Source organism: Misgurnus anguillicaudatus, chromosome 19 (assembly GCF_027580225.2).
Source record: "Misgurnus anguillicaudatus chromosome 19, ASM2758022v2, whole genome shotgun sequence".
In the NCBI taxonomy this organism is placed as follows: domain Eukaryota; kingdom Metazoa; phylum Chordata; class Actinopteri; order Cypriniformes; family Cobitidae; genus Misgurnus; species Misgurnus anguillicaudatus.
The window spans coordinates 6,326,563-6,353,831 of record NC_073355.2 but is presented as its reverse complement, the minus strand read 5'-3'; the positions used below and the strand labels follow the sequence as shown (position 1 = coordinate 6,353,831).

General features: G+C 37.9%; 1 protein-coding gene across 3 annotated transcripts; it reads left to right on the top strand.

Annotated features, from left to right (window-relative positions):
- LOC129427906 (5-hydroxytryptamine receptor 3A-like) lies at window positions 1–26,642 on the top strand. Of its 3 annotated transcripts, none has more exons than XM_073856845.1 (8): window positions 1–184; window positions 270–314; window positions 1,542–1,651; window positions 3,433–3,605; window positions 3,709–3,869; window positions 18,270–18,480; window positions 20,861–20,992; window positions 26,228–26,642. In XM_073856845.1, exons 1-8 carry the CDS (start codon window positions 14–16, stop codon window positions 26,461–26,463), a joined length of 1,239 nt encoding a protein of 412 aa, XP_073712946.1. In that variant the 5' UTR covers window positions 1–13; the 3' UTR covers window positions 26,464–26,642. The 3 variants fall into 3 exon arrangements, with proteins under 3 accessions (XP_073712946.1, XP_073712945.1, XP_073712947.1); XM_073856844.1 differs by lacking the exon at window positions 18,270–18,480 and adding an exon at window positions 3,993–4,203; XM_073856846.1 differs by lacking the exons at window positions 1–184; window positions 270–314; window positions 1,542–1,651; window positions 3,433–3,605; window positions 3,709–3,869 and adding exons at window positions 14,813–15,811; window positions 15,902–15,946; window positions 16,197–16,306; window positions 16,922–17,094; window positions 17,175–17,335.
- The last annotated feature ends 627 nt before the right edge of the window (window positions 26,643–27,269 follow it).

The window sequence follows — 27,269 nt, the reverse complement described above, 5'->3', positions numbered from 1 at the left end:
TGGATTTGTTTTTATGTGTTTAGGTTGGGTGACCGCTACTAATAGCTGCAGTTATAAGGGACTTATTGAACATCTTGGCTTAGACAGCGATAACTTTCAGATGACGTCTCTGCGCCCGGTGTATAACTGGAGCCACCCTACTAAAGTTTACGTGGACCTTTATGTGACCTCCATTACAGACGTGGTATGAGTCCAGCATCATTTACTGTACCGAATTCAGACACGTGAGATGTCAATGTTAATGAACTTTTCTCTTATATTTACTATAGAATGAAAAAGCCCAAAGTTTTGAAACACAGGCCACAATTGTATTGGTAAGTGTTTTACAAACCTCTCTCGTGTCGTGCTAAACAGTTTTACAAACCTTGTCATATACCGTATAATCAGAAATTGGAAAATAAAACACATACTATAAGCATACATAGGCTATATTGTGCATTGGTATACTGAAAACCCCAAACGGGAGATTCAAACCTACACTATACTGTTCAAAAGTTTAGGGTCACTTGACTAAAATGTTATGATCTTAAAAATCATTTAATCTGAAGGTGTATGGTTAAATGCCTGGAATTACTTTTGTAGACAAAAATCTGTGCCAAACAGATTCATTTTTGTTATTAGAAAACATTTTTTTTGTTTGTTTTTGAAATAGGTGACTTACACTGAATATTAAAGAAAAACCAGCCAATAAGAGCCCAGATTATATATATGAACTCCTTCTATACTCATTAAAATTCATCCTAAATTGAAAATTTAAAGGTGCAGTGTGTAATTTTTAGAAGGATCTCTTGACAGAAATGCAAAATAATATACAAAACTATATGATCAGGGGTGTACAAAGAGCTTTCATAATGAACCGTTACGTGTTTATTACCTTAGAACGAGACCTTTTTATCTACATACACAGAGGGTCCCCTTACATGGAAGTCGCCATTTTGTGCCGCCATTTTTCTACAGAAGCCCTTAACGGACACTTTTTTTTACTAAGTTGTCTCCGACAATTACATGTTTGTACGATGACAGCTACCGTAGCTTCTCTATGCGTTTCAAAAGCAAGGGATGAGCAGTAGACTATGCGGTTGGTGGCAATTCGCAACCTCACCACTAGATGCCGCTAAAATTTACACACTGCACCTTTAAGAACATTCTGGAAAAAATGACACCTGTACGACGGTTTCGCAATTTCGAGGCAAATGATGACTGCACTTCAGATGATAAAATGTAACAGAGTTTTGATTTATTTTGGATGTTTTAGTCCTACCGTTGGATGTACACTACCGGTCAAAAGTTTGGGTTCACTCACTCGTTCTTTATTTATATTGTTCCATATTACAAATAAACTCGTCCAAACGGCATAGCACAAATGTAACTGTGTCTGTGAAAATTATGTTGGTGACTAATAGCATCCAAAAATAGGAGTTCATATATATATAGAATTCCTACCTTTGATGGGCGGGTGGGTTGTACACGGTATTTGAAAAATCCTGGCTCCAGCCTTGTTAGCCACTAGTTATAATCACTGTTAACTTCATAACTTTCAGGGTTGGATCAATGAATTCACAAGGTGGAACGCCAGTAACTTTTGTGGGATTTTCACAACTACAATTCAAAAAGATAAGATGTGGATTCCAGACATTACCATTGCTGAAAGGTATTGAATAACAATGTCTTTTAACATTAGTAATTGTCGTTTAATTTTAAATGTAAGAATGGGTTGTTAGTACGCAAAAAATACAAATAATTGTTTATATTTATATTAAAAATCTAAATTCTGCATAATTACATTGCTCATTGTTACTTCATGTTAATGCATTTTTTATGTTAGTAAATTGAGCCATAATATAATTAAAACATAATTATTCTTATAAAATTATACTTATATTTATTTAATTTACTCTTTTGAAATTCGCAATGAATTATTCAATTTAAAGGAGGATATTGGTCAAGAAAACTAAAACAAGTGATATTAAAACATTTAAAAAAAAATACATGACACAATCCCTTTATATCTTTTGTAAATTGTGACATTAAAGGGATAGTTCACTTTAAAATGAAAATTCTGTCATCATTTACTCATCTTCATGTTGTTTAAAACCTGTATGAATTTCTATTTTCTGATAAACACAAAAGAAGATTTTTTGAGAAATGATGGTAAACACACAGCAGATAGTGACCTTTGACTTCCATCATATTTGTTTTTCCTACTATGGAAGTCAATGGACACTATCTGCTGTGTGTTTACCATCATTTCTCAAAATATCTTCTTTTGTGTTCATCAGAAGATAGAAATTCATACAGGTTTAGAACAACATGAGGATGAGTAAATGATGACAGAATTTTCATTTTAAAGTCAACTATCCCTTTAATGTCAGTGGTTTATGTAGGCCAAATTCAATTGATGTCTCTGGTCATAGCATTGAATATGTGAAGAGTTTGGTTCCAAAACGCAACAAATCTATTTTGACAAATTTCGGTAAAAACATGTTTTCTATACCAAGAAAGTGACAAGATGAAAACCACTTTTTTCTGTTACAAACTTTCACATAGCATCTTTAGGTTATAACAACATTAAAAATTCAAATCCATAACTTTTTCAAAGATTTATTATAAAAACTAATTCTTTTTTCCACAAAATGCAATAAATCCATGACAGTTTTTTATTTCAAAATGCTATAAATCTATTAAATCAATGTATAAATGTGCATTCATCTTTACCATTTTATATTTATTTAGTTGACTAGTGGTATGCAATGATTAAAAAATAAACCAAAACACTTACTCTTTGTTATATTAAGAACACATTGCTGCGGTTGTACTTGACGTCGTCTCTTTACATTTTCACAGCGATCAGCTGTAAAATGTTTTGGTCCCGCTCGATTTTCGTTGACTTTGAGTAAAATAATGTAAAGTTTTTTCATAAGATCCCCTGGGGTCAATGTGTTAGCATGAGAAGCTTGATGCTGTCTGGAGAACAAGCACCCGAATGCCTCTCGCGGAAATTATTAGATGTTGATGGCTTACGTTTCTTTCCCGTCACAGAAAACCATCACAGGTTTAGCAATGCAATTAAAGTATTATTTTGTTTTGTTTGTTGATCACGAAGTACAAAGTAGATGAGGAAAACTAGGACTCCGTGTACTCAGCGCGCCGCCATTGTTTGTTTACATTGCGTGACTGGTGGTCTGAAATATCAGGAATGGATTTATTGCGTTCTGTAAAAAAGGAGGAGTGGCGTTTGTCGCATTTTGGGAAAAAAGGGAGAAAACAGAATATGACAGAATAACACGGCGGATATTGGATTTTGCCTAAAATTAAGAATGTACTTTTAACTACTGACCTGATATAATACTGATTTTGGCAGTAACTAATTTTTTTCAAAAATGGCGTTTTTCGCGTTTTGGAACCAAACTCTTCATTTGTTTTTCTTTTCAGCATTAAAGCAGAATTTGCATCTGTGGAAAATCCTTATGTAAAGATGTTAGATATTGGTGTTGTAGTCCTGCCTCAAACTGTAATTTTGACCACCGCGTGCAAGATGGACCTGTACAAGTTTCCCTTTGATGTCCAAAAATGCGATCTGACAGTTCAGTCTTCATTGTATTCAAGTAAATCTGAAACCCAAATTTATATGCTGGCGATATGTTTAAAATCATTGTTCCCCTTCAGAATTGTCTGACATTAATGTCATTTATTTGTTTATATTCACAGTCAATGAGCTTACAGTCGATCCATTTTCTGGTGCTTCATTTATGACTGCCAGCTCTAAGAAGGCTTTTCAAACTCAAGGGGAGTGGGAACTCCTCAGCATTACTGCGTCTAAATCCAATTTGTCTACTCTTGGATATGTATTGGATCAGCTGAAATTTCAGGTACAGGAAAGCGGGTAAAACATTACATTTACCAAATTAATTAGTGTGATGTGACTAATGACACTCTCTTCAACATAGTAACTTATTTTATAGATCAGTAAAGTAAGTATATATTTCTTGCAGATCACCATAAAAAGGAGACCCCTACTGTATATCATCAACTTCATATCACCAGTGTTTTGCTTTCTTGTGTTGGATGTGGCCTCATTCTTCATGAATTCAGCTGAAGGAGAGAAGCTGGGCTTTAAAGTGACTTTACTTTTGGCGATTTCTGTGTTACTGCTCATTCTTAATGACACGCTGCCCTCTACTGCCAAGGAGGTCCCATTGATCGGTGAGCCTTTCAAGTATGCTAGTCTCCAGACAAGAGACGAGAACCAATGATTGTGCTGTACGTTAGAATCAAATGCGACGTATCGATCGCTATAGTGTAATTTATAGAGGCACACTTCGCCGAAAATTTAACAACGCATTCGTTTTATGTGGACCTCAAGCGCTGTGATTGGTCCACTAGAACCACTCCCGTCAGGTAAAAACATCTGCGTCGCATCTATTCATAAGCATTTCTGCTTGCGACGGTAAGAACAAAGATGGACCATGCTGAGGAGTGACTCAAACTGCAACAAAAGTCGATACAAAAACATATAAACTTTAATTAGGAATAATACAACAAAACAGGAACACGGCGATATTACATAAAACATGAACGTGATACAACCGATTTAGGATAACAACTAAACACAGGCAAGGGTAATTATGCACACAACACAGGTGACGACATGACATACTGATAAATTAACAGACAACAGGTGCAGACAATGAAACATAAGGAAAAATGAATCAACAAAGACGAGACTATAACAGTGCTCACCCTCCCCCTAGGTGCGACTCGCACCCTAAATAAAACTACACCGAGGTTGTGGGGGGGGGGCAAAACAAAACATGGAGACAGTCACTGGGTCCAGGGTGGGGACGAAGGTGGAAGGAGCCAGGGAGGAGTCCGGAACAGAAGGAGCCAGGTGTTGGTCCAGAGACCAGTCAGGATGAAGCTCCAAGGTGGAGTTGCCGGAGGCAGGAGCCAGGGTGGAGGGATGTTACTCGACACCCTGGGGACAAGTGAAGGAAACGTTGGCTCTGGAGGAGGAGACCTGGGTGGAACTGAGCAGATGAAGAGCCTGGGGGAAGCTGAGGTGCTGGAGGGCCAGGCCGGAGCCGCCGGCTCTGGCGACTGACGTGAAGGCGGGGGTCCAGAAGCTCACGATATAGCCAGAGCAACTGAGGTGGACAGAGCCGTTGGGATGCAGTGACGTGGTGCAGCCGGAGCAGGAGAGAAAATGGGCCACAGTGGAGATGAGGGACTCTTGAGCCAAGGTGGAGCTGATGGGTTGGAGGGCCGAGTGGAGTCAGGGTCTCGGTGGAGGCATGGAAAACTCCTCTGAGACATCTGGCAGATGGTTATGCATCAGCTCCTCCGACTCTACGTTGTTGGCACGCTGAGGATGAGCTAGGGTGTAAACGGATGCCAGTTATCTCGTGAGTGATTGGCTGGCTGACAATAATAGTGGAAGGCTGGGTGGGACCAGCGGGGACAAAAGAGGGCTGGGCGGGACCAGCGTCGATTAAGGAGAGCTGGGCGGGCCCAGTGGAAGCTGCAGACAGCAGAACACATCATGAAAACAGTCAAAAATAGTCCAGAATTCAGCTTCAGCTCACCCTCAGCGACCGGGATGACTCATACGCGGTACGCACTGGTTCTCGTGTCACTCTCGTGACGGCTGGCTGGTCTCTGCTTCGGGAGTGGGGCTGGAGATGTCCTCAGCATGGCAGTCAGAAAAAGTGAGTCCATTATTTTGCAGCACCCACTCCAGGAATGTGGCAAAGTTCTATTTAGGACCGTTCGCTGGCAGGCTTCCCTGACAGGGAAGTGGGTCAGGCATGCCAGATCTAAAAAGTCCTGGTATTGTTTACCAGCGAACGGTCCATCTGCTCCAGGCAGAGGAGCTGGATGGCGGGGAGATTCATAGAGGGAAAAAACAACAAAAAAGGGGGAAAACGCAGCAAAACACTTTTTGGTCCGATCTTCTGTTACGTTTGCTGGTGTGTAAAAATGAAAAGGGCGATGGATACAAAAACATATAAACTTCAATTAGGAATAATACAACAAAACAGCAACATGGGAGATATTACACAAAACATGAGGGTGATACAAACGAGATCAGACATCGACTGAACACAGGCAAGGGTAGTTATACACACGACACAGGTGACAACAATAATGATGATGATTAAAGGGACACTTCATTGATTTGCATTAAGCTTTGTATCATTAGAACCTCAGTCATGTTTTTGAATGGTCGTGCATCATTCACTTAGTTTCCCCTGAGACGGGAGAAATACTGATTTCAATGTTGCACTTCCTTCTTTCAATGATGTAAAAATCTTAATTTTGCGTCATTGAAAGAAGGAACTGCTGTATCTTGTTGAAGGTGTAAGACTACAAACACTCATTCCTCATTTTTCCAAGGTTGGGGCTATAGACCTATTACAGATCAGTGGGTGGGACTTACGAAAATATACAAACACAGACGAAAAACAATCAGCCGCCATCTTTATGCTAAGCAAACAGACGTTGGGGAGCGAGCCAGACTTCATGTAACAATATTAGCGGAAGGTAATATGGAAGAGGGTGATTTTGCAAGCGTGATGCTCTAATCCGCTGTTCACTGCACCTTTATGAGCCACAATACAGCAAAGAGCTGAGGCAGATGGAGCAACAGAAGCCCGAGGAGTAGGCCAGAGCCTGTGCTTCAGCTGTGTAGAGGAGCCCGGGAAGACGCTGCAACCCTCGGCCTCTGCTGCGTAGAGAAGCCGGACTGGCTCGAGCTGGGACTAGTTGTGGCTGTACTCTCGCTGTGTGCTTTCTGTATAACATTTCTGCATCAGATCAGGATATGGACGTTTGTTTGGTGAATGGTCCGGGGCAAGAGAGGTACTTTGCACGTGTTTGGGCATGTTCATTTAACAGAAACATTAACATGTTTCGTCTTATGAGCACAAGCGCTGAGCCAGCGTGTCTGTGGAGTATACATATTGTGCGGTGGACGCGTTTGTGTGCAGGATGCGGCATTTTCTTCATTGGGAATATACATGTTTAGCCAAGCACTCTCAAAAATAAATCAGAAACTGAATGAAGCTTGCTCCTACCCAAGCTTCGTTACATATATTGACAGCGGCGTCCTGAATACATATTTTAGAATCCTAAACTAGAAGCGACAGCCAATGCCTGCAGGAATAAACAGACGTCTGACTAAAGTTTGTGTTTCTATTTTCTTTGTTATACTAACGCGGCATTTATGTACACAATAGCATATCTGAGCGGTGTTCCAATTAACGGGAGTGGCTTGCAGAGCTGTGCGTTGTGGTGCATTGTGGGAGTTGTAGTTTTCCATACAAATGCGCTCTAAAGTCACGTTCTGTCTTTTCTCTGTCAAATTTATATTACTTTTAGACTACAAATATTACCCACTTTCAATAAAGATGAATGTTTCTACCGCTGAAATGGCCCTTTGAATTAACAAACAACAGGTGCAAACTATGAAACATAAGGAAAAACTTTAAAATCAACAAAGATGAGACTATAACACTGGTCTTTTCAAATGATTCACAACAAGCTGCTTCTTCTTCTTCATTTTGCGGGTTTACTGGCCAAGCTGCTTCTTGCTTCAAGCTTACTGCCTACTAGCGGTCTGCATGTGTAATTGCACGTCGACGTGGATGTCATAACAAAAGTATATATGAAAACCGACACATAACCTACATCGAGACTTACACACAACTATAAAGGGCCCTTACATACGCTTAGCATAAGAATGATTGGAGTCGTATGGTTTCTTTTTAAGATCCAGGATATAATGATTTTTTTACGTGTTTGGCTGAAGAAAGGAAGTCATATACTTACTGTAGGATGGTATTAAAGTAATAGTTCGACCAAAAATGAAAATTACCACATGATTTACCCTTAAGCCATTTGAGTTACAAATGCCCATCCTTTTTCATAAGAACACATATAAAGATATTTTTGAAAATGTCCTAGCTCTTCCAATCTTTATAAGAGATGAATATCCATCCTTTACAAAAGTAATCTATATTTAAAACTTTACAAATGAAAATAACTAGCTTCAGGTAATGCCACCATCTTAGACATCTCTGAATTCAGGAAAGAATGGGGGGATGTTTATTGCATCGAATCAATATCAGCTTTGCACCCTCCATTAATATTGAAAAAATATTGAAATTTCAACAAATCACCACCATTGTGATCAGTGTTTGCTTTAGTTGGGTAATTGACTCTTGACATTAACTAAGTTATTTTTTTATTTTTTTGTGTGTTTGTATGTGTTTATGTAGAAACACATGTGCATTGGTAAAGAAAGATGTGTTTCAAAGTTAAGCTGAAACTGATTGCTTTTTGTGAAGATGTCAAGATGTTATAAAATTAAGCTGCTTTACATGATTGTTGATCCATTTTTGACTATTATAATTGGTTTGTAAATACACTGTGACAAACAGAAAAAATGCTGACACATTCAGACATTATTACTCATCCTACAAATCTGAACAATGGTGACAATCATCAAACAAATTCAGATAAAACGCTATGAAAAAGCACTACGATGATACCCAGCATGCATTGCAGCATGAAGCTTTCTTTTGTTGATCGTCACCATTGATGAGATTCATAGAACGATTCATGATGTCAGAGATAGATTCAGTAGTTTAATTTTCTTAACGTGTTTTTATAATCCTCAAAATAACAGACCTGACCCTGCTTCCAACTAGTACTGTAATATTCATTTCTTACACATCTTTAACAGTATTTCATTAATGTCATTTAGGTATATCTACAATAATTAAACTACTTCATAACATTCAATCTTTGCTTTCTTTGCCATAGCAGATGTATTTTAAAACACTGCTTTAGCAGCCAAAGAAAACTTGCCATTAAAACACAAGAGTCAAGGGCCCAACTAAAGCAAACACTGATCGCCATAATGGTGATTTATTGAAATTTCAATATTGTTTCAATATTAATTGGGTACAAACGTAATATTGATTCAATGGTATTAATATTGACAAATCAACGATTTTTAACATTGTTTCAATGGTTGCATGCTATCTGGGGTATGACGAATGTGGAGGGTTGTTTTGTTCCCTGCTCTGTGCCTCCGCCCTCTGCAGTATGTTGTTAGTAAAAAATCCTAAACAAATGGCTAAACTTATCAACGCACAGATATTAGCACAAATGGACAGCTTTAATTGAGCCTTTTGACGAATGTATTTTATTTTTTTAAAAATGTAATGATTATTCGTTTTTTTTCTGTCAAGATTATTTCCTATGTATCTTCACAGGGGTTTTTCCAGTGTGATTTTCATTCTCATTGGTATCAGCATTCTTGAGAGCATTCTTGTGGATTTTCTGATGGCTAGAGGAGATCAGATTAATTCAGAAGCACTTGAGGATTCCACATCTACTGTTCCTGGTAAAATATAAAATAAAATCATCCTACCATATGTATCATGTGTACAATGTAACATTCTGTGAAAATATAACCTTGATACCTTTAATATTGACGGAGTATCATGACAAAGATTCAAATCAAATTTTGATGCCCCAATTCTCATAATTACATTTTAGCCTGGATTTCACAGACAAGGTCACAAAAGGTATTTAATATGCCAAAAAAACACAGTTAAAGAGCAACTATCGTCCAAATTCACGATTTTTCATTTGCTTGAGGTGTGTATTAGTACATGTTAACGATATGCAAAAACTACAAACCCCAAAGTACACGTTGACGCAAGTTATCATCTTCAACGTAAATCTCTTTTCTTGGACTACAACGAACACACAGATTGTAGGCAACATTTTAATTTCTGGGATTGGTGATGTAGTAAAGACAGACATTATCATAATTCCTCCCGCTTAGACTCACAGCCTGTAAGTTAACTCCTGTTCAAGGGCGTAGGTTTGATTCTGGCATTGATGGGGACATAAAATGGTCGCATTGCAAAAACTGTTTATCGCCGTTTACTTGACATAAACAACAGACAACTCAGTATGCACTTTACTCCTGACTCGCCACCCCCGGTGCCATCCCAAATTTAATGTACTATAATAAACAATTCGTAATGTCCTAGAGCCTAAGAAACAGTAACTGTTTAAGTCTTTGTTACAGACACTGTAAAAGATTCAAACAGCCTAGCGGACCCACCAACAGATCGAAGTGAAGATCAGTTATGTATCCTGGAGCGTCTAAAGCAAATCCTTATAGAGTTTCAGACTGCAGCCAATCCTAAAGGTGGGGCGAGGAAATCTGGGTGCTGGCACAGAGCGGCAATGATAATCAACGTTACTTTCATTACTGTCTACATTCTCACCATTATTGTGTTTCTGGTAGTAGTTGGTAAAACTTGGTTCACAGAGTAATATCAGATGTTTTTTATTTGTGAGATGGCACAAATGCTTTTTTGCATGGTTTAAAAGCATAATGTAGCCTAAAAAATTGATTGGTCAAATTGTCTCTTTTTTTCCATTTATGCACATATTCTCCTGTATATTACTTATGAATAAAATATGAGTCAAGCAAAATTTGTGACATTGTTCATGCAGTAAATAAATGCTCATTCATTTACGATTGTAATGTTATAAGGCTTTTTATGGGATGCCCAATTATACACGTTACACACACACACACACATTTTCATTAAAATTGTTTCTGAAATGCATGAGCTGGGGCGGGATTCACATTCTTAAAAATTCTTCATAACTGACATTTTTTAACTTTTATTTTAAGAAAGTTTTTATTTATTTCCTTGAGGATGTTCTTAAAGTCGCAATGACTTGTGAGCTATATTATTTTTGTATATTTATCTTCCCTGCTGAAAAAAAAACAATAAAACCATTACAGAAAATTCTAATGGTTTTATTGGTTTGATTGGGAATTGTATTGGTTCTAATGAAATATGGCCCAAAACACACTACAGTGTATTGGTTTTTGTTGGCCTCTAATGGTATGTATTGGTTCTATTGGTTGGTTCCAATGGAATATGGCCCAAAACACACTACAGTATGGTTTTAATAGTAAAAGCTAATGGTTCCTATTGGTATTTTAATGGAAACCATTAGAATTTTCTGTAATGCTTTTATTGTTTTATTCAGCAGGGATATTCTCCTTCTCGAAAGATCTCTCTTTACTTCCGGTCACGACAGGGCCCAGGAAAAGATTGCAGCGATTAGCAATTAGCAACATGACCCAACTTTCAATGATCCGATCTATTCTTGATGGACAAATTCAATTCCAGCCCTACCATTTTCATTTCAGAAGCCGGTTCACTCGGATATACATCACCACAGGAAAAATAAGACAATCGCTAATTACGTTTCATGGCGATTTTAAGAAAAAAACTTAAGAAAAATTCTAATTTGAAAATGAAACTGACGTAAATAACATCTTAATGTTAGGATAACCTAAAAGTTGTTAAAATCTCAAATCTCAAAAGGTGTTAAAATCTCAATAAAATCTCAGCTTCGCGTCGTGCCTAACAACGCCCCTTAGCTGTTATAAAATGCACTGGTAACCCATTGCTTCTTGGGGCTTATTGCTTTAGTTTACGTCACTCACTGACTATGTTTACCTACCAGAATAAAAAAAAGGTTGCCCTGCTTTGCCTCTGATTGGCTAGTACTCGTTGCCAGCTGGGTCAGAGACAATTAGAAGCAGGTGTGAATGGGAAAAAACTCTGCTGTCTCCTGTGTGTATAGGGAAAGGGGAGGGACAGAGAGAACAGGCTAGACAAACTCCTACGTTTAAATAACATATAGAAAATATAGCTGCAAGCAGCAATTGCGGGGTCAAGCACCTTCAGCGCAATGAGCACCCAAAGCACAGCAAAAACCACACGACGCAGCAAATGCGCAAAGCGCAGAAAGCGCGAAATACAGAGCCCGAACCCGAAGCAAAGCAAATGCAGAGCAGAACCACTGCAGTGCGGAGCAACAACAGAAAAGATGGCAAAAATATAACACGTGTGGAAAACCAGACAGGTCGAGAAGAACGTGTTAAAGGGAACACAAAAGGATTCTCAATAAGTGAAAGTAAGAGCTGGGATTTGAACCCATGACCTCATATTCCCAAAGTACAGCACTAACCGCATGCGCCACTGAGTAAACGATTAAACCACTGAGTTGGTGTGTCCAAGCTATAGAATACAGCTTTACAGTTATAAACATTGATATCCAGCAATTACCAAAAGTGTAGAAATGACAACAGAGAGCACAAATAACTGAAATACAATGTATAGTATGAGAATCACAAAACAAAATACCACTGCACATGGGATTCGAACCCATGACCTCAGAATCTCATGGCATGTGGTTAACCAGATGCGCAACTCAGTTAACACAGCTCAAAGGGCAGCAAAAACAGCTTAGGTGCTGCAAGGATTGACATGTGCCAATCAACACAGATGCAGAACTGACAGTGCAGAGCAGAACTAACAGAAATACAATGTATATGAGAATCAAAAAGCTCAAGTGAGATTGAAGACAAGAACATCATTCTGTATAGTAATGCTATACAATGTAATATACAGTCACATTAATTTACTATGATAAATAGACAATGTCACAGGCACGGTCAACTTTGGAGTGGTATTTCTAAGAAAGAGAACAGAATATCAAAAATCTGTTCGGTCATTTCTGTGCGGATTGCTCCAAACATTATACGAGCAGTACCTGGCATAAAATAAACAAAATTTGTAAAAGGAGTAGCGAAAAAATCATCTACCATATGCTTTACAATAACACATGAACAGAATGTTGGAAAATGACAAACGAGGTATCGTTGCAATCGGCATAAACCAGTGAATACAATTTCACAAAGAAATTAATATCAGACAAAGTATTCAGAAGTTATAAGCAGTTCCATAAGAACTGTTATAGTTTATAACCCCTAGGTGGTGCTGTACTCTGACTTCCCAGGTACCTTCAGGACATCATGTCGAAGCTCCTTACTTATTTTTGCGCGGATATGTCCAATTGTTCAAAAAATATAACAAATTATGTGAAATTTCAAAATGGCGGACAGGCGGTTCGGTCAATCCCGGCATAATACATATCGACAGATGCGGCATGAGCCAAGGAATCCGTAGACACCAAGATCATAATTTTCTGACAAACGATTCAGAAGTTATGCGCAAAAATAGCCTTTTTTCCTATCTCATGACCCATAGGTGGCGCTGTCACCAAATTTGGCATGGACCCCCATTTCACGGTCGACATGAAGCGTACCAAATTTCATCTCGATTGATCAAAGAATGACCGAGATACAGCCTCAGAACCAATTTTGCGTCAATCTCGTTAAGTTCACGCATTAATTACTTTTGAATAAAGAAAAATATCAAAATTCTGTTCAGTCATTTCTATGCGGCTCACTCCAAAGATCACATGTGCCAAATCTCATAAGAATTGAACCAAATTTGAAGGAGGAGTAGCGAAAAAACGAAATACTGTACATTTCAAAATGGCCGATACTGTAATGGGTGGAGTCTTACTGTAAGGTATTAAAAACAATAAGCATGAGGAGAGCAATCACGTGTACTAAGTAGAATTTTCATAGAGCAAATGGATCACGAGTTATAACCATTTGAACATTGAATTTTTGAGATGATGGTGGCGCTATAGAGTTACTGCTAGAGACCCCATTTTTGGCCAAATGACTATTTATGACCACCACTACAACTGTGCCAAATTTCATAATTTTCCTATATACGGTTCATAGGGCTGCCAGAGACTCCCATTGGGGAAGATTAAGATTAAGATTAAGAAGAATAATAATACTAACAGAAACAATAGGTGCCACAGCACCATAGGTGCTTGGCCCCTAATAATACTAACAATTCCAATAGGTGTCACAGCACCTTCGGTGCTTGACCCCTAAATATCTGATTGACAACTTTTTATAAAGCTGGGATCAAGCCCAAATAATTAACTACGCTTTAGAAACAAGCCCTAAATAACGCGACTCGTGACTAGCAATATTTGTACTGTTAGCAAATTTTTTTGTAACATTTATATTTAAAACTTTGCTGTACGGGTATTGACAAGTGAGTTAAAGTCAGGATGGAGGTTGACCTCCAACCCAATGTTACAAGAAATCCATCGCGTCACCTCAGAAAATATTTAATAACTGTATGGATTAGTTTTTGATACATGGATGAGTTCCTTTAAAGGGGACATATTATGAAAATCTGATTTTTTTCATGTTGAAGTGCTATAATTGGGTCCCCAGTGCTTCTATCAACCTAGAAAATGTGAAAAAGATCAAACCAGTAACTTAGTTTTGGTAAACCATTCTCTGCAAGCATGTAAAAAAATAGGTCAATGTAATTTGGCTCCTATTGTGATGTCAGAAGGGGATAATACCGCCCCCTTTATCTGCACTATCCAACCACAGCACAGCCATTTAGTGCAGAGAGAAAGAGAGAGAGAGAGAGAGAGAGAGAAAATAATTCACAGCACAATTGAGTTTCAATTGCAACAAACCACCATCATTGTGATCAGTGTTTGCACTTCATCTGCTCATTTGCATTTTAAATGACACACCCAAAAACGGCACACTTTTGCTCAGGTCTATAAAGTGGCAATTTTAACATGCTGTAATTAATTATCTGTGGGGTATTTTTGGCTAGAACTTCAAATAGGCACTCTGGGGGCACCAAAGATTTAATTTACATCTTAAAAAAATCTCATAATATGTCCCCTTTAAAACTTTACAAATTGGATTACAAATCCAATCCCATTTTAAGGCTGCAAAGTTTATTTTAGTTATTATTTAGCATAACTCCAGCTGTGTATTGCAACATGACGTCTTAATTTTAAAACTTTTCTCATGTCTACTATTTCAACTTGCTAAAGTGACCGGCAGCCCATAAGTAGCCTAAAGTTAGTGTAATCTTATGCACATCATAAACACATTTTTATGCAAGTACTGGATATGGACAACATCATAATATATTTTTAATACGAATGAATTTGTATTGACTGAAATCACGACTCGTTTGACTTAAATTTTTTTAATTTGGATTTTGGGTGAAGAAAACTGATCCTAGACCAGTAGTTATGGGCATATTTTTCTCTCTAGAAGCAGCCAACATAGCAGAAGCAGGCAGAGGTCTCAGTAAGACATTTACACAATGAGTTATTCATCACTTGTGTCAAGCTCATGGGGATAAACCGTATCGAAACTTACACACACGCTCACCCATGCAAATAAACAGGTAGATAAAATCACAATCCATGTCATTCAAGTAGATTTTTACATTTCTTATTGGAAAATAAATGCTATTTGTATTTGATTTATTATTCATTGTCATTTGTGTTTATTCTAGGTATGCAAATTACTGACATAAAGACATGTGTCAGCTTTTTACATACGTTTAACCACATTTTACTATAGTAAAACTAATGGAGGAGGTGGGGCATGTTTCTAACTCATAGTACATACATTGAGCAAATGACAATAACCGGTTAAGACTGATTCTTCATCCTGCTGAAAGTTTTTAATTTGGATCACACTTTGGATGTTTTTCACTATTTACCATGTATCTGCGCTGGTTAATGTTTTTTCTTGCTTTTGGTAAGTTTTCATTATTTTTATTACAAGTAGTAACATTTTCTTTATGTTGTTTATGGTGAATATGGATTTGTTTTCATGTGTTTAGGTTGGGTGACCACTACTGATAGCTGCAGTTATAAGGGACTTATTGAATATCTTGGCTTAGACAGCGATGACTTTCAGATGACGTCTCTGCGGCCCGTGTATAACTGGAGAAAACCTACTAAAGTTTACGTGGACCTGTTTGTGACCTCCATCACAGATGTGGTATGAGTCCAGCATCATTCAACTTCATTTCATGTGAGATGCTAAATTGTTAACTAATGTTTGTTAACTAATTCTCTTTATTAACTATAGAATGAAAAAGCCCAAAGCTTTGCAACGCAGATCACAGTTGTATTGGTAAGTTTTTTTATAAACCTCTATCATGCTGCACATATTAACAAAAAATAATGGAAAATAATATTATGAATAATTCATATAATACTTGAAATGTATTTAAAAAATTTTCTCTATATTACATGTATCTTTTTTAATTATAGATACATCTTGCCATTATTGCTATTGCACATTTTGTTGTGCATTGGTATAACGAAAACCCCAAATTGGTCAGCCACTAGTTATAATCACTGTTAACTTCATAACTTTGCAGGGTTGGGTCAATGATTTCACGTCGTGGAACGCCAGTAACTTTTGTGGGATCCAAACATGTACAATTCAGAAAGATAAGCTCTGGACTCCAGACATTGGCATTGCTGAAAGGTCTTGAATAAATACTCCTCTTGTAATATTTTTGTACTAATATTTTTCTCATTACAGAATCTGAGAATAGCAACAAAAAGAAATAACAAATAAAAACGTTGTTACTGTATATGTTACAGTAAGGTTCTATTCATTGACATTAGTTAACTACATTAGTTGATTTAAACTAATAATGAACAATACTTCTTCAGCTTTCATTAATCTTTACAATTTACAAAATTTACAATTTTAAAATAAAAAATATTTTTATTAAAATTACAATTTATGCATGTGTGTGTGTATTTATATATACATAATTATTATACACAATACACACACATTTATAATGTAAACAAAAACTTTTATTCTGCAATCGATTAGTTGCGATTCATTGTTATGCACTCCTAGTAAATATAATTTTAAATTTTGAAATTCAGAAGGAATTAAGGGTATTTTAAGGGTAATGGTCATGAAAACCTAAAATGACAAAATGTTACATAATGATATAAAAAATATTTAATAAATTCATGACGTGACCCCTTTGTATAATGTAAATAAAAAGTCAGTACAGTAGTTTGTGTTGACCAAATATATTTCATCTCTCTGGTCTTGTGTGTTTGCTGTTTTTCTCTTAAGCATCGCGACAGAATTTGCATCTATGGAAAATTCTTATGTAAAGATGTTCAGTGAGGGTCATGTACTCCTGTCTGAAACTTTAATTTTGACCACCGCCTGCAAGATGGACCTGTACACGTTTCCCTTTGATGCCCAAACCTGTACTTTGACTCTTCAGTCCGCATTGCATTCAAGTAAATCTGAAACCCAAATTGATTTAAGTCATTAATAATAAAGTCTAACATTAATATCACTTGTTTATATTCCCTTACAGTCAATGAGCTTACAATCAATCAATTTTCTGATGCCTCATTTATGACTGCCAGCTCTAAGAAGGCTTTTCAAACTCAGGGGGAGTGGGACCTCCTCAGTATTACTGTATCTAAATCCAATATGACTACTTTTGGATATTTACTGGATCAGCTGAAATTTGAGGTACAGAAAAACCTTACATTTATTATACACTATAAAAATATGCATTTTTTTCAAATAAACATATTGTGTATGCTACTTTAACTTAAAAAATTAAGTTAAACAATTTCAACTTAATTTTAAAAGTTATGGTACATTTTCACTTAAAATAGTACGCTGAATTGACTGCAAGGGTTGTTTTATCTTTTTTTTTTATTCAGTGTATGTGAACCCGGACAACAAAACCATTCATAAGTAGCACATGTATATTTGTAGCAATAGCCAACAATACATTTTTATATGATTTTTATACCATAATCATTAGAATATTAAGTAAAGATCATGTTTCATGAAGCTATTTTGTAAATTTCTTATGGTAAATATATAAAAAAAAGAATTCATCATCATTAGTAATATGTGTTGCTAAGGACTTCACTTTTTTCTTTATATTTAGATTTTTTTTGCACCCTCAGATTCCAGATTTTCCAATAGTTGCAACTTGGCCAAATATTGTCCAATCCTAACAAATCATACATCAATGGAAAACTTATTTATTTAGTTTTCAGATGATGTATACATTTCAATTTTGAAAAATGTACCTTCATAGTTTTGTGGGCCACATTACATTGGTGTGATGTGACTAATAACGCTCTCTTTACAATAGTAGTTTATTTTATAGATCAGTGAGGTCAGTAAGTATATTTATACCACTGGTCTGTTGAATGCTGTATTCTGATTGGCTGAGAAATGTTCCATTGGTATGCATTATTATTGGATAACCGCACACCTATTTTTTCAAATGTCTTAAAAATAGGAACCAGAGCAATGTTTGTGGTAACCGTGATATAAGCTGAATTATTGACTCCGGTCCATTGAACTATTTGAAAATAATGCATGCATTGTTTTCTTATAATTCAATGGCCCGTCGTTAATTATTCCTTACATATATTTTTTGCAGATCACCATAAAAAGGAGACCTCTACTGTATATCATCAACTTCATATCACCAGTGTTTTGCTTTCTTGTGTTGGATGTGGCCACGTTTTTCATGGATTCAGCAGGAGGAGAGAAGCTGGGCTTTAAAGTGACTTTACTTTTGGCAATATCTGTGTTACTGCTCATTCTTAATGACACGCTGCCCTCTACTGCCAATGAGGTCCCATTGATCGGTGAGCCTTAAAAGTATCATCACTAGAGATAGACCGATTAATCTGATAGTTTATTGGTGGAGAAAAATCCATGCCGATAGTTTTTCCGAATAGTGTCCGTTGCTTTATATCATTATGAAGTAATTCATTTGCTGACCAGATGCTGCATTAGCAGAGAAACAACAGCAGGAACCTAAGTTTGTCGTCAGGGCTAACAGGATGCTAATATTACTAGTATCTCAAACAACTACACAAAGATAAATCCAACCCAAATGTTTTATGTCATTATTATTATCATCGATTTGCATTAGTTTATATTCAGCTGGTTACTTTTATCCATGATTTTGCCAGCTAAGCTGCATATTTAAAATTAATAAAGCGAGAACGTGAACTATATTGCAGCTATTGGTTACATTAAAGAAATAGTCTACTCATTTTCAATATTAAAATATGTTATTACCTTAACTAAGAATTGTTGATACATCCCTCTATCATCTGTGTATGTGCACGTAAGCGCTGGAGCGCGCTGCGGAGATGGTTCTCACTGCGGAACACAACATCCAGGGGGGGGGGTTGGATCTAGATCCAACTCCTCCCACTTTATATACTTTGTTCCGCCAAATGAACCAGTATATTTGCGTTGTTGCAGCCCGCAATAAGTTGCAACCTGTGGTCGCCAACGTTTGCTCTTATCAGTTTAAGTGTACGTTTGATTAATAATATAGTCAAGAAAGATTCATAATTTAGAAAGTATCACAGTTAGGTGTAACGGGAAGGACACGTTCCTGACAATGTGAAATCACTGAAGGAATTTATTTGTACATTATCCAACTTATTACAAAGCTATTCCTATACGAGTAAATATAAAAACAAATGTATTTGATATCTTTTATTAGCAAATAAAAAAAGTAAACCATCTATGAGGGAAACCTGTTTCCTATTGGCTGTAAGCAAAGACGCGTTAAAACGTCCATAAAAGATAAACATTCAATTTATTAATTTCTAAATAACATGCCATAGCCTATATATTTTAATAATTATGCATATTTATACTGTATTCATTCATAGGTCTTAAACTGCATGTGGTAATTACTCGTAGTAGGCTTACCCGAAATGTTTTACTCCAAAACATTATAGCAAAAAATTACATTTCACCCTAAAGGCACTACTTTTATTGTAGTCATAAGTAAAGTTCGTTTTTATGTCAAAAGAATAACTTAATTACGTTACGAGTTGATGCGGAAATGGTAACGCAGCAACACGTGTATGACGTACTGTGGTAAAACCGTCGTCCAATGGGATCTCTGGATCTGGATCCAGCTCCGCCCCTGGATCTGAATCCAACCCCGCCCCCTGGATGTCGTGTTCTGCAGTGAGGCGCTACTGGCGCTGCGACGCTTCGATAGCATTTAGCTTAGCCCCATTCATTCAATGGCACCACCTAGAGACAAAGCCAGAAGTGACCAAACACATCAACGCCCTTCCCATTCAAGACGAGCAGCCACACGAGCAAGTTTGGTGGTACAAAACAAAACGTAGCGCCTTTCCAAGCGGATTCAAAAGAGGAACCACATTCCACGGCGCAACAGCACCCTTGGGAGCACTTCGACTCGCCTGAAAAGTCCGCTCCCCTTCTCACTCTCATAATGGGAGAGGGAGGGTGTTACTGCGCCGAGTCGAAGTACTCCCAAAAGTGCCACCACGCCATACAATACAGTTCCTCTTTTAAATCCGCTTAGAAAAGCGCTGTTTTATTTTGTACCACCAAACTTGCTCATATAACCACGTCTTAAATAGGAAAAACTTTGATAGCACGCACACAGATGATAGAGGGATGTATCAACAATTCTTAGTTAAGGTAATAACATATTTTAATATTGAAAATGAGTAGACTATTCCTTTAACATATCTTACAAATCATAATCTGATTTCAGTTCTTTTTATCATCATGGCAATACATCTTTTGTTGTTTTAATTAGATGATCATTAAATGTTAAAACTGAAGCAAATAATGTGTAAATTATGTAATTTCAATGATACTATTTGTAGTATTTCACAGAAGTATTTACTTCGATACTTATTTATAATTAACATATTTTATGTACACATTTATTTTATTTAGCACATTTTAATTGTTCTGTACAGTTTTTGTATTACTTTTGTAAAAAGTTCGGCACTGTTTTACTTTGAGTAATATGTTTGGTTTTATCCAGTATCCATTTTAAAAACTATCGGTTGATTAATCGGTTATTGGTAGGTAGGGCCAACCTATTTATCTGTAAAGTCTACTAGGTAAAATCAACAACCTCATAGTACATTGCATTAGCACATGGTTATTTTTTGAGCGACAGCTTAAACATTTGTTTTTTTCTGTCAAGATCATTATTTCTTATTTTCACAGGGGTTTTCTGCAGTGTGATTTTTAGTCTCATTGGTATCAGCATTCTTGAGAGCATTCTTGTGGATTTTCTGATGGCTAGAGGAGATCAGATTCATTCAGAAGCACTTGAGGATTCAACATCTACTGTTACTGGTAAATATTTACCCTGAAGTATTTGAATATGAAGACAATTTTTTTATTTATTGTTGCACAGATTAAGGTTTAAAAATTAAAGATTTGTTAACTTCATTATGTTGGTAAAGTATAGGCTTTACATATAAATAATATAGTTTCTTCTTTAAGAAAATAATTTTCAGAACAGATTTCCTGTCCGATTAAAAATTAACTCTGGTTTTATTTAAAGGAAAAGTATGTAGGATTGTGGCCAAAACTGGTACTGCAATCACACAACTGGTGGCCAATACACAAAATGACAACATAAACATCAGTTAAGGGCTGCAACTCCACTTTTTAAATGACAATATCCTGGCCGGACCACTGTTGTCAGTGATATAAGTATTTGAAATGAAAATTATGTCTTAATGTCTAGTGACATTTCAGGCCATTTTATGATTAATTGATATAAATTTCTTACATACTGTTCCTTTAAGTAAAACAAAAAGCTATGCTCAGTATAGTTAAAGGGATCTTTAAAGATTTTCATATGTGATGGGGGAACCTCCTGTAGAAACTGTATCTTGTTGAATCTGATTGAGCAATGGCCCAACTGTTGAGCGCTTTGGCCAGTTGCTATGAAACAAGTCCGCCATTTTGCGGAGGTCAGAACTGCACTAAACAAAAACAAATACATGATTGAGCTGTGTTTTTTCTGGATAAAAGCACAAAACCGTTTATATTGTTCAACTGATTTCAATCCAGTCAGTATGTAACCTCCGTTCCCTGAGGGAGGGTGTTGATTATGTGACACTAGGGGTTCGACCTTAGAATACCAATCACTTTGATACTAACTGAAAATGGCCAATGAATGATCAATGAACATTGGTGAATGATATTTGCATATCATGAATATCCCCGGACATTCGGGTATGAAAGGAGGCCGGTATGCTCATTCATTTAGATTTCAATGCTGAAGAGCCGAAATAGGATTGGTCGATCAGCGGTCAGTCAGTTGAAGTGGCATGAGGGACACAACGTCTCGTTAGGGTATGCAGGTTACATACATATCCAAGATGTTCCCCTTATGTCACTCACTCGACGTTGTGTCGATGATGTGCCATGCCCACCAAGGGACTCGTCGTGCAGCCACCGTTGAAGTGGTCTCATATGCATCAACCCGAGCGGTGTATCTGTTGATGCTGACGCCATAGGCCCCAGGTAGGCTTGGGCGGTAATACGGTAATATGGTATACCGCGGGATCTAAAAATAGCAAAGGTATCAGTTTCTATACCGCCATACCGGCATTTTAGCAGACAAGGATTAAATATTAAATTAGGCGAAAACTAAAAATTTTCTTTACCGACCACCGAGCCATTAACCAAAGAGTTTAAAATATGTTACTCTGTTTGAAATAACAGCTATTTCGAGCCGCGCCTGTAATTTCACAACTCTGTCGCATCTCTCTGCTGCTCTGCCTCCGGCTCATGCGAAACATGATTCCTGTAAACGCGTCGCCGCGGAGCTTGTATGCTGTAATCGGAGGACAAATGACTCCTTAGTTTCAAAATGGTTTGGGTAAGGTGATCGCGTGGAAAATAAAGGCGTTTGTCTCATTAGAAAGCTCATTTGAAACATTGCCGCGGCTTATTTAAGAAAATGACAGCTTCGAAGAGAAGCCGCTTAAGTTTGAGGTAGTGCTAAAAATAATAAAGAAAGATGATGATCATCATCACCTTATCAGTTAGCACTGAAATGTAGATGTAATCCATTTCCAAATCTAAACCCATCTTATGCGGAATGTTGCCTAATAGAATGCAACACGATGGATAAAACAGGCACCTTCAGAATGCATAAAAGATGCACCGCCAAGGCAGGTCTAACTCACTCTGTGCCTTCTAATAACGACTAGAACAACTCTTTTGTATAATTATAATTACTTTTTTATTTTTCAAAAAGACAAGTGTCAACTTCTGTTAAGTGAAACATGGACGATGCAATGCTCTGCTGATGCGAGCCGCGAGAAAGCCCTTGTCTGTTTTAGAAAGGATGCAGCAAAGATATTTAATGCTAATGTATGAGTTTCATTATTTATGGTGAGATCCGTGCGTTCTAGTTGACAATGCAAAGCAAGCGAACGCGCCGTGCCGGCGCCTCCATGTCACGGTTATTATATTCTCTATATTTGCTTTTTATTTATTAAATACATGCAATTGGTTTTTGAAACATTTATTAAAATTAGGACACAATTTATACAAAACGAAATTCACTTTAAAGAAAGGCTTTCTACAAAAAAAACCTAATTAAGTGGTAAAAATGTCTAATGATTTACAAAAACAAAACTTAATCTGCACTTTACTGTTAAAAACGTAAATGTTAATAATTTGGAATACAACCAGGAAAGACTTTCGTTTTAATTATTTTATTGCTGGATTTTACAAAAAATATTTTTATTTTATATGCTGGAATATGCAGAAATATAAGTTAACAGAAGGAGGACTTTCTTTTTTTCATTAAAATATGGTGGAATGTGCAGAAAATAGGTTTAAATGTTAAGCAATTTTCTTCAAATCTTGCTTTGATAACATTTTAGCTTGATGCAATGTGAGTGCACAAAACCAAACGCCGTGACCTCGCGCCAGAACCCAAATGCCCTAACCTTGCGCCAAATGTGAGTGTGAGGGATTTGTTCACTTCACACAAAAAGATCCTGGAAATTGGAATGAGATGGCTAACTGTAGTAGCATTTAGTCCACTGTCTATAATAGCCTAATTAAGAGATCACTTTTTAACCAGCAACTGGTTAATTCTATTTGACCTTTGTATTTAACTTTTTTATAAACTGCTAGTTGTTGCTAATAAAAGTTGTTAATATTGTTGTGCATGTTATTTTGCTATTTTTTCAGTATTAGTGTTTGGTATTCAGTTTCTGAAGGGTTTAGGCACAAGCCAACAGTACGGTGACGCTGTCTGAGCCTTACGTCATAATTTTATAATTATTCACGGTAATACCATATACCGGGGTAAAATAGGGAGGCGGTTTGATGGTATAAAAATTTGGATACCGCCCAAGCCTAGCCCCAGGAGCCTCTGAAGGACTTCAGCGGGGCTGACATTCTGCCTCTGAAACCATTGAGAAAATTAAGGACAGACCAAGCACGCTGCTCCGTAAGACATGCTGTCATGGCAACCGAGTCCAGTTCCATACACAGGAAAGAGATGCTCTGCACCAGGGAGAGCTTGCTCTTTTCCCAGTTGACCCGAAATCCCAGTCGGTGAATGTGCTCAAGCACAAGGTCACTGTGGGCACACAACTGCTTCCAAGATTGAGCTAAAATAAGCCAGTCATCGAGGTAGTTGAGTATGCGAATGCCTCTATCCCTGAATGGTTGAGCCAAAGGTGTTGCTGCTGGACCACCATGGTGGACATCGCTTGACCCAGCGCACTCGTTGTGACTTTCTTCCCCTAAAGCGTGAGGTCAGCCGCAGCGTGCCGCGTCATGACCACCCTCATCGATGTCCTTAAGTGCCTTGGCTTGATGCATTTGCAAAATAGCCAGACCAGGAAGGCGGACACGGCCTGCCCAGCAGCAGTGTAGGCTCTCAATACTAGAGAGGCAGAAAACCTACACGCCTTGGATGGGAGTTTGGGCTCATTCCCCCAAGACACAGCAGCATGTGGGCATAAATGCACCGCAACAATGCAGTCTACAGGGGGAATTTGTTCAAAACTCTTGGTGGCAGAGACAAGTTGACAAAACGAGTCCACGCTGTAGCAGGGGACTTCCACAATTTCGTCAACTCATCATGCACCATTGGGTAGAAAGGTACAGGGGCGGAGCACAGCTTAGAGTCACGCTTCAACCCCAAATACCAATCATCCATTCGCGAGCACTATGAGGAGGGCGGAGGGTTCCACTCCAGCCTGATGCTCTTGGCTGCCCGGGAAAGCATGTCCGCCATTTCAGCGTTTGCCCACGAAAGCACTGCAACGCCCTAAGGCGGCTACGCACAGGAGTCGTCCGCCTCTGATGGCGAGAACACTCCCTCCGATGCTGTGAGAGATAACTCATCTTCCTCTTGCATCCCAACAGAAAGATTGCCAGCCAGCAAACCCTCCAAATACTCAGGGAGCTCAACAGGCTGCAATGAGCGTATTGGCCAATGAACAGCTTGTAGGATATCATCCAACAAAGACACATTTACTAAAGATCCCAAATCACCCTCATCACTCACTACAACCTCACTATGCGCCGTTGCTGCAGCAGCAGAGGGCACCAAATGGGCAGATGAGGTAGTCATCCTCTTTTTAGAGAAGACACGTGACCGCGAGAGACAGTGGCTGTTTCTCAATGTCAAGGATCCTTGACATGGCAGAACTAGTCCTTACAAATCACTAGGCGAGGCTTCTCTTAAGCATTCAGAGAACACGTTAAATGGAACCGGCTTGCAAGTGCACGTCATTGCGTCAATGAAAGGTGTGCTTTCGGTGCTGCGCGCATAGGATTGTGGGTGATTTCAGTGCGTGAAGAGCGCAAAGGATACACATATGCATCCTTTCCTGTATATGGGATATTTCTCGAACTAAGGACTCAGTCCTTGGCTGAAATTCCCAGGAACCTCGACATTGGAACAGTCCTTCAACAGACATCAATGACGTAGCATCCTCGAAATTCTGGCTTCCGAGGATCCTTCCTTGACATTGAGAAACGGCTATGATGAGAACATAATCCAACCATGAACGCTGCCTCCGCATGGGAAAGACCCAAACATCTTAAGCAGCGAGCATGCCCGTCAGAGGGAGAGAGGTACCAACGGCACCCAGAAGCACATAAATTACACTCTTTTAGTTGCTGGAAACGCCAAGGGGAATCTTCTTGCACTTATCTGTGCCCTTAAACCTGGAGAAGAAACCGCTAATCGCGTCATCCACACCAACAACCGCAGAGCAAGGTAAGAGTTCAGGGCGATGCAAGAAAACCCACATGAAGGCTCTGAAGCAAAAATCTGAATGAATGAGCATACCGGCCTCCCTATACACCTGGATGTTCGGGCAGAGTCACGATATGCAAATTTCATTCGCCAAAGTTCATTGATAATTCATTGGCCATTTTCAGTTAGTATCAGAGTGATTGGTCTTCCAAGGTCGAACCCCTAGTGTCACATAATTGACACAACAGCGAGTGGGTGACAGAAGGGGAGTAGCCTGTTCCCTTTGCTGCCTGCCATCTAAATCCAGACTTTATTTTTGTCTTTCACAAACAATGTAAAAGATTCAAACAGCCTACCTGAAACAGCAAAGGACAGAAGTGACGAGCGGTTAACTACCCTGGAGCGTCTGAGGCAAATCCTTAAGTTTCGCACTGCAGCCAATCCTAAAGGCGGCGCGAAGACATCCGGGTGCTGGCACAGAGCGGCAATGATAATCAACACTACTTTCATTATTATCTACATTCTCGCCATCATTGTGTTCCTATCAGTGGTTGGTAAAGCTTGGTTCACAGAGTAATATCAGATGTTTTTTATTAATGAGATGGCATAAGCCTTTTTGCATGGTTTATAAGCATAATGTAAATAATTGATTGGTCAAATGTTTTTTTCTCAATATTTTTTATTTATGCACATATTCACCCTTATAGGACTCATGATAAAACATGATTTAAGCACATGTGTGACCTTGTTTGTGCTATAAATAAGTGTTTGTAAAGTTTTAGCCACACATATTTTAATTTAAAATGTTTTTGAAATGCATGGCCTGGGCTAAAAAAAAAGAAAAATCAGCCAAAAGGAGCCCAGCCCTACTGAAAAATCCAGCTAAGACCAGCATAAGCTGGTAGCAGGTTTTAGCTGGTTTAACGTGGCAGTAGCTGGTTTAAGCTGGTCCTCCCAGCCTGGCAAAGCTGGTCAAGCTGTTGGGTCAGCTGTTTTTCCAGCCTGACCAGCTAAGTCCAGCTAGACCAGCTTAAAAAGTGACCAAAACACAACTAGACCAACTTGCTACACCAGCTAAAACCGAGCTGGGACACCAACAAAAACCAGCTCACCAGCTTATGCTGGTCTTAGATGGATTTTTCACTAGGGAGAATAGACAGCAACTATTATTGTTTAAAAAGCATCAAATGCTGAGACAATAACATTTCTGCAAATTCTATGCAATGAGTGATTAATTTAAAGTTGGATCAATTTTGTAATTAACAGATTGTCAAGTTAAATTTATGTCATTTTGTGGTTTTATATGACACATGTCAATGGTTTAACTATTATTATAAAATAAAATATGAGATTTATCGACGGAATTATCTTCAATAGGTCTAT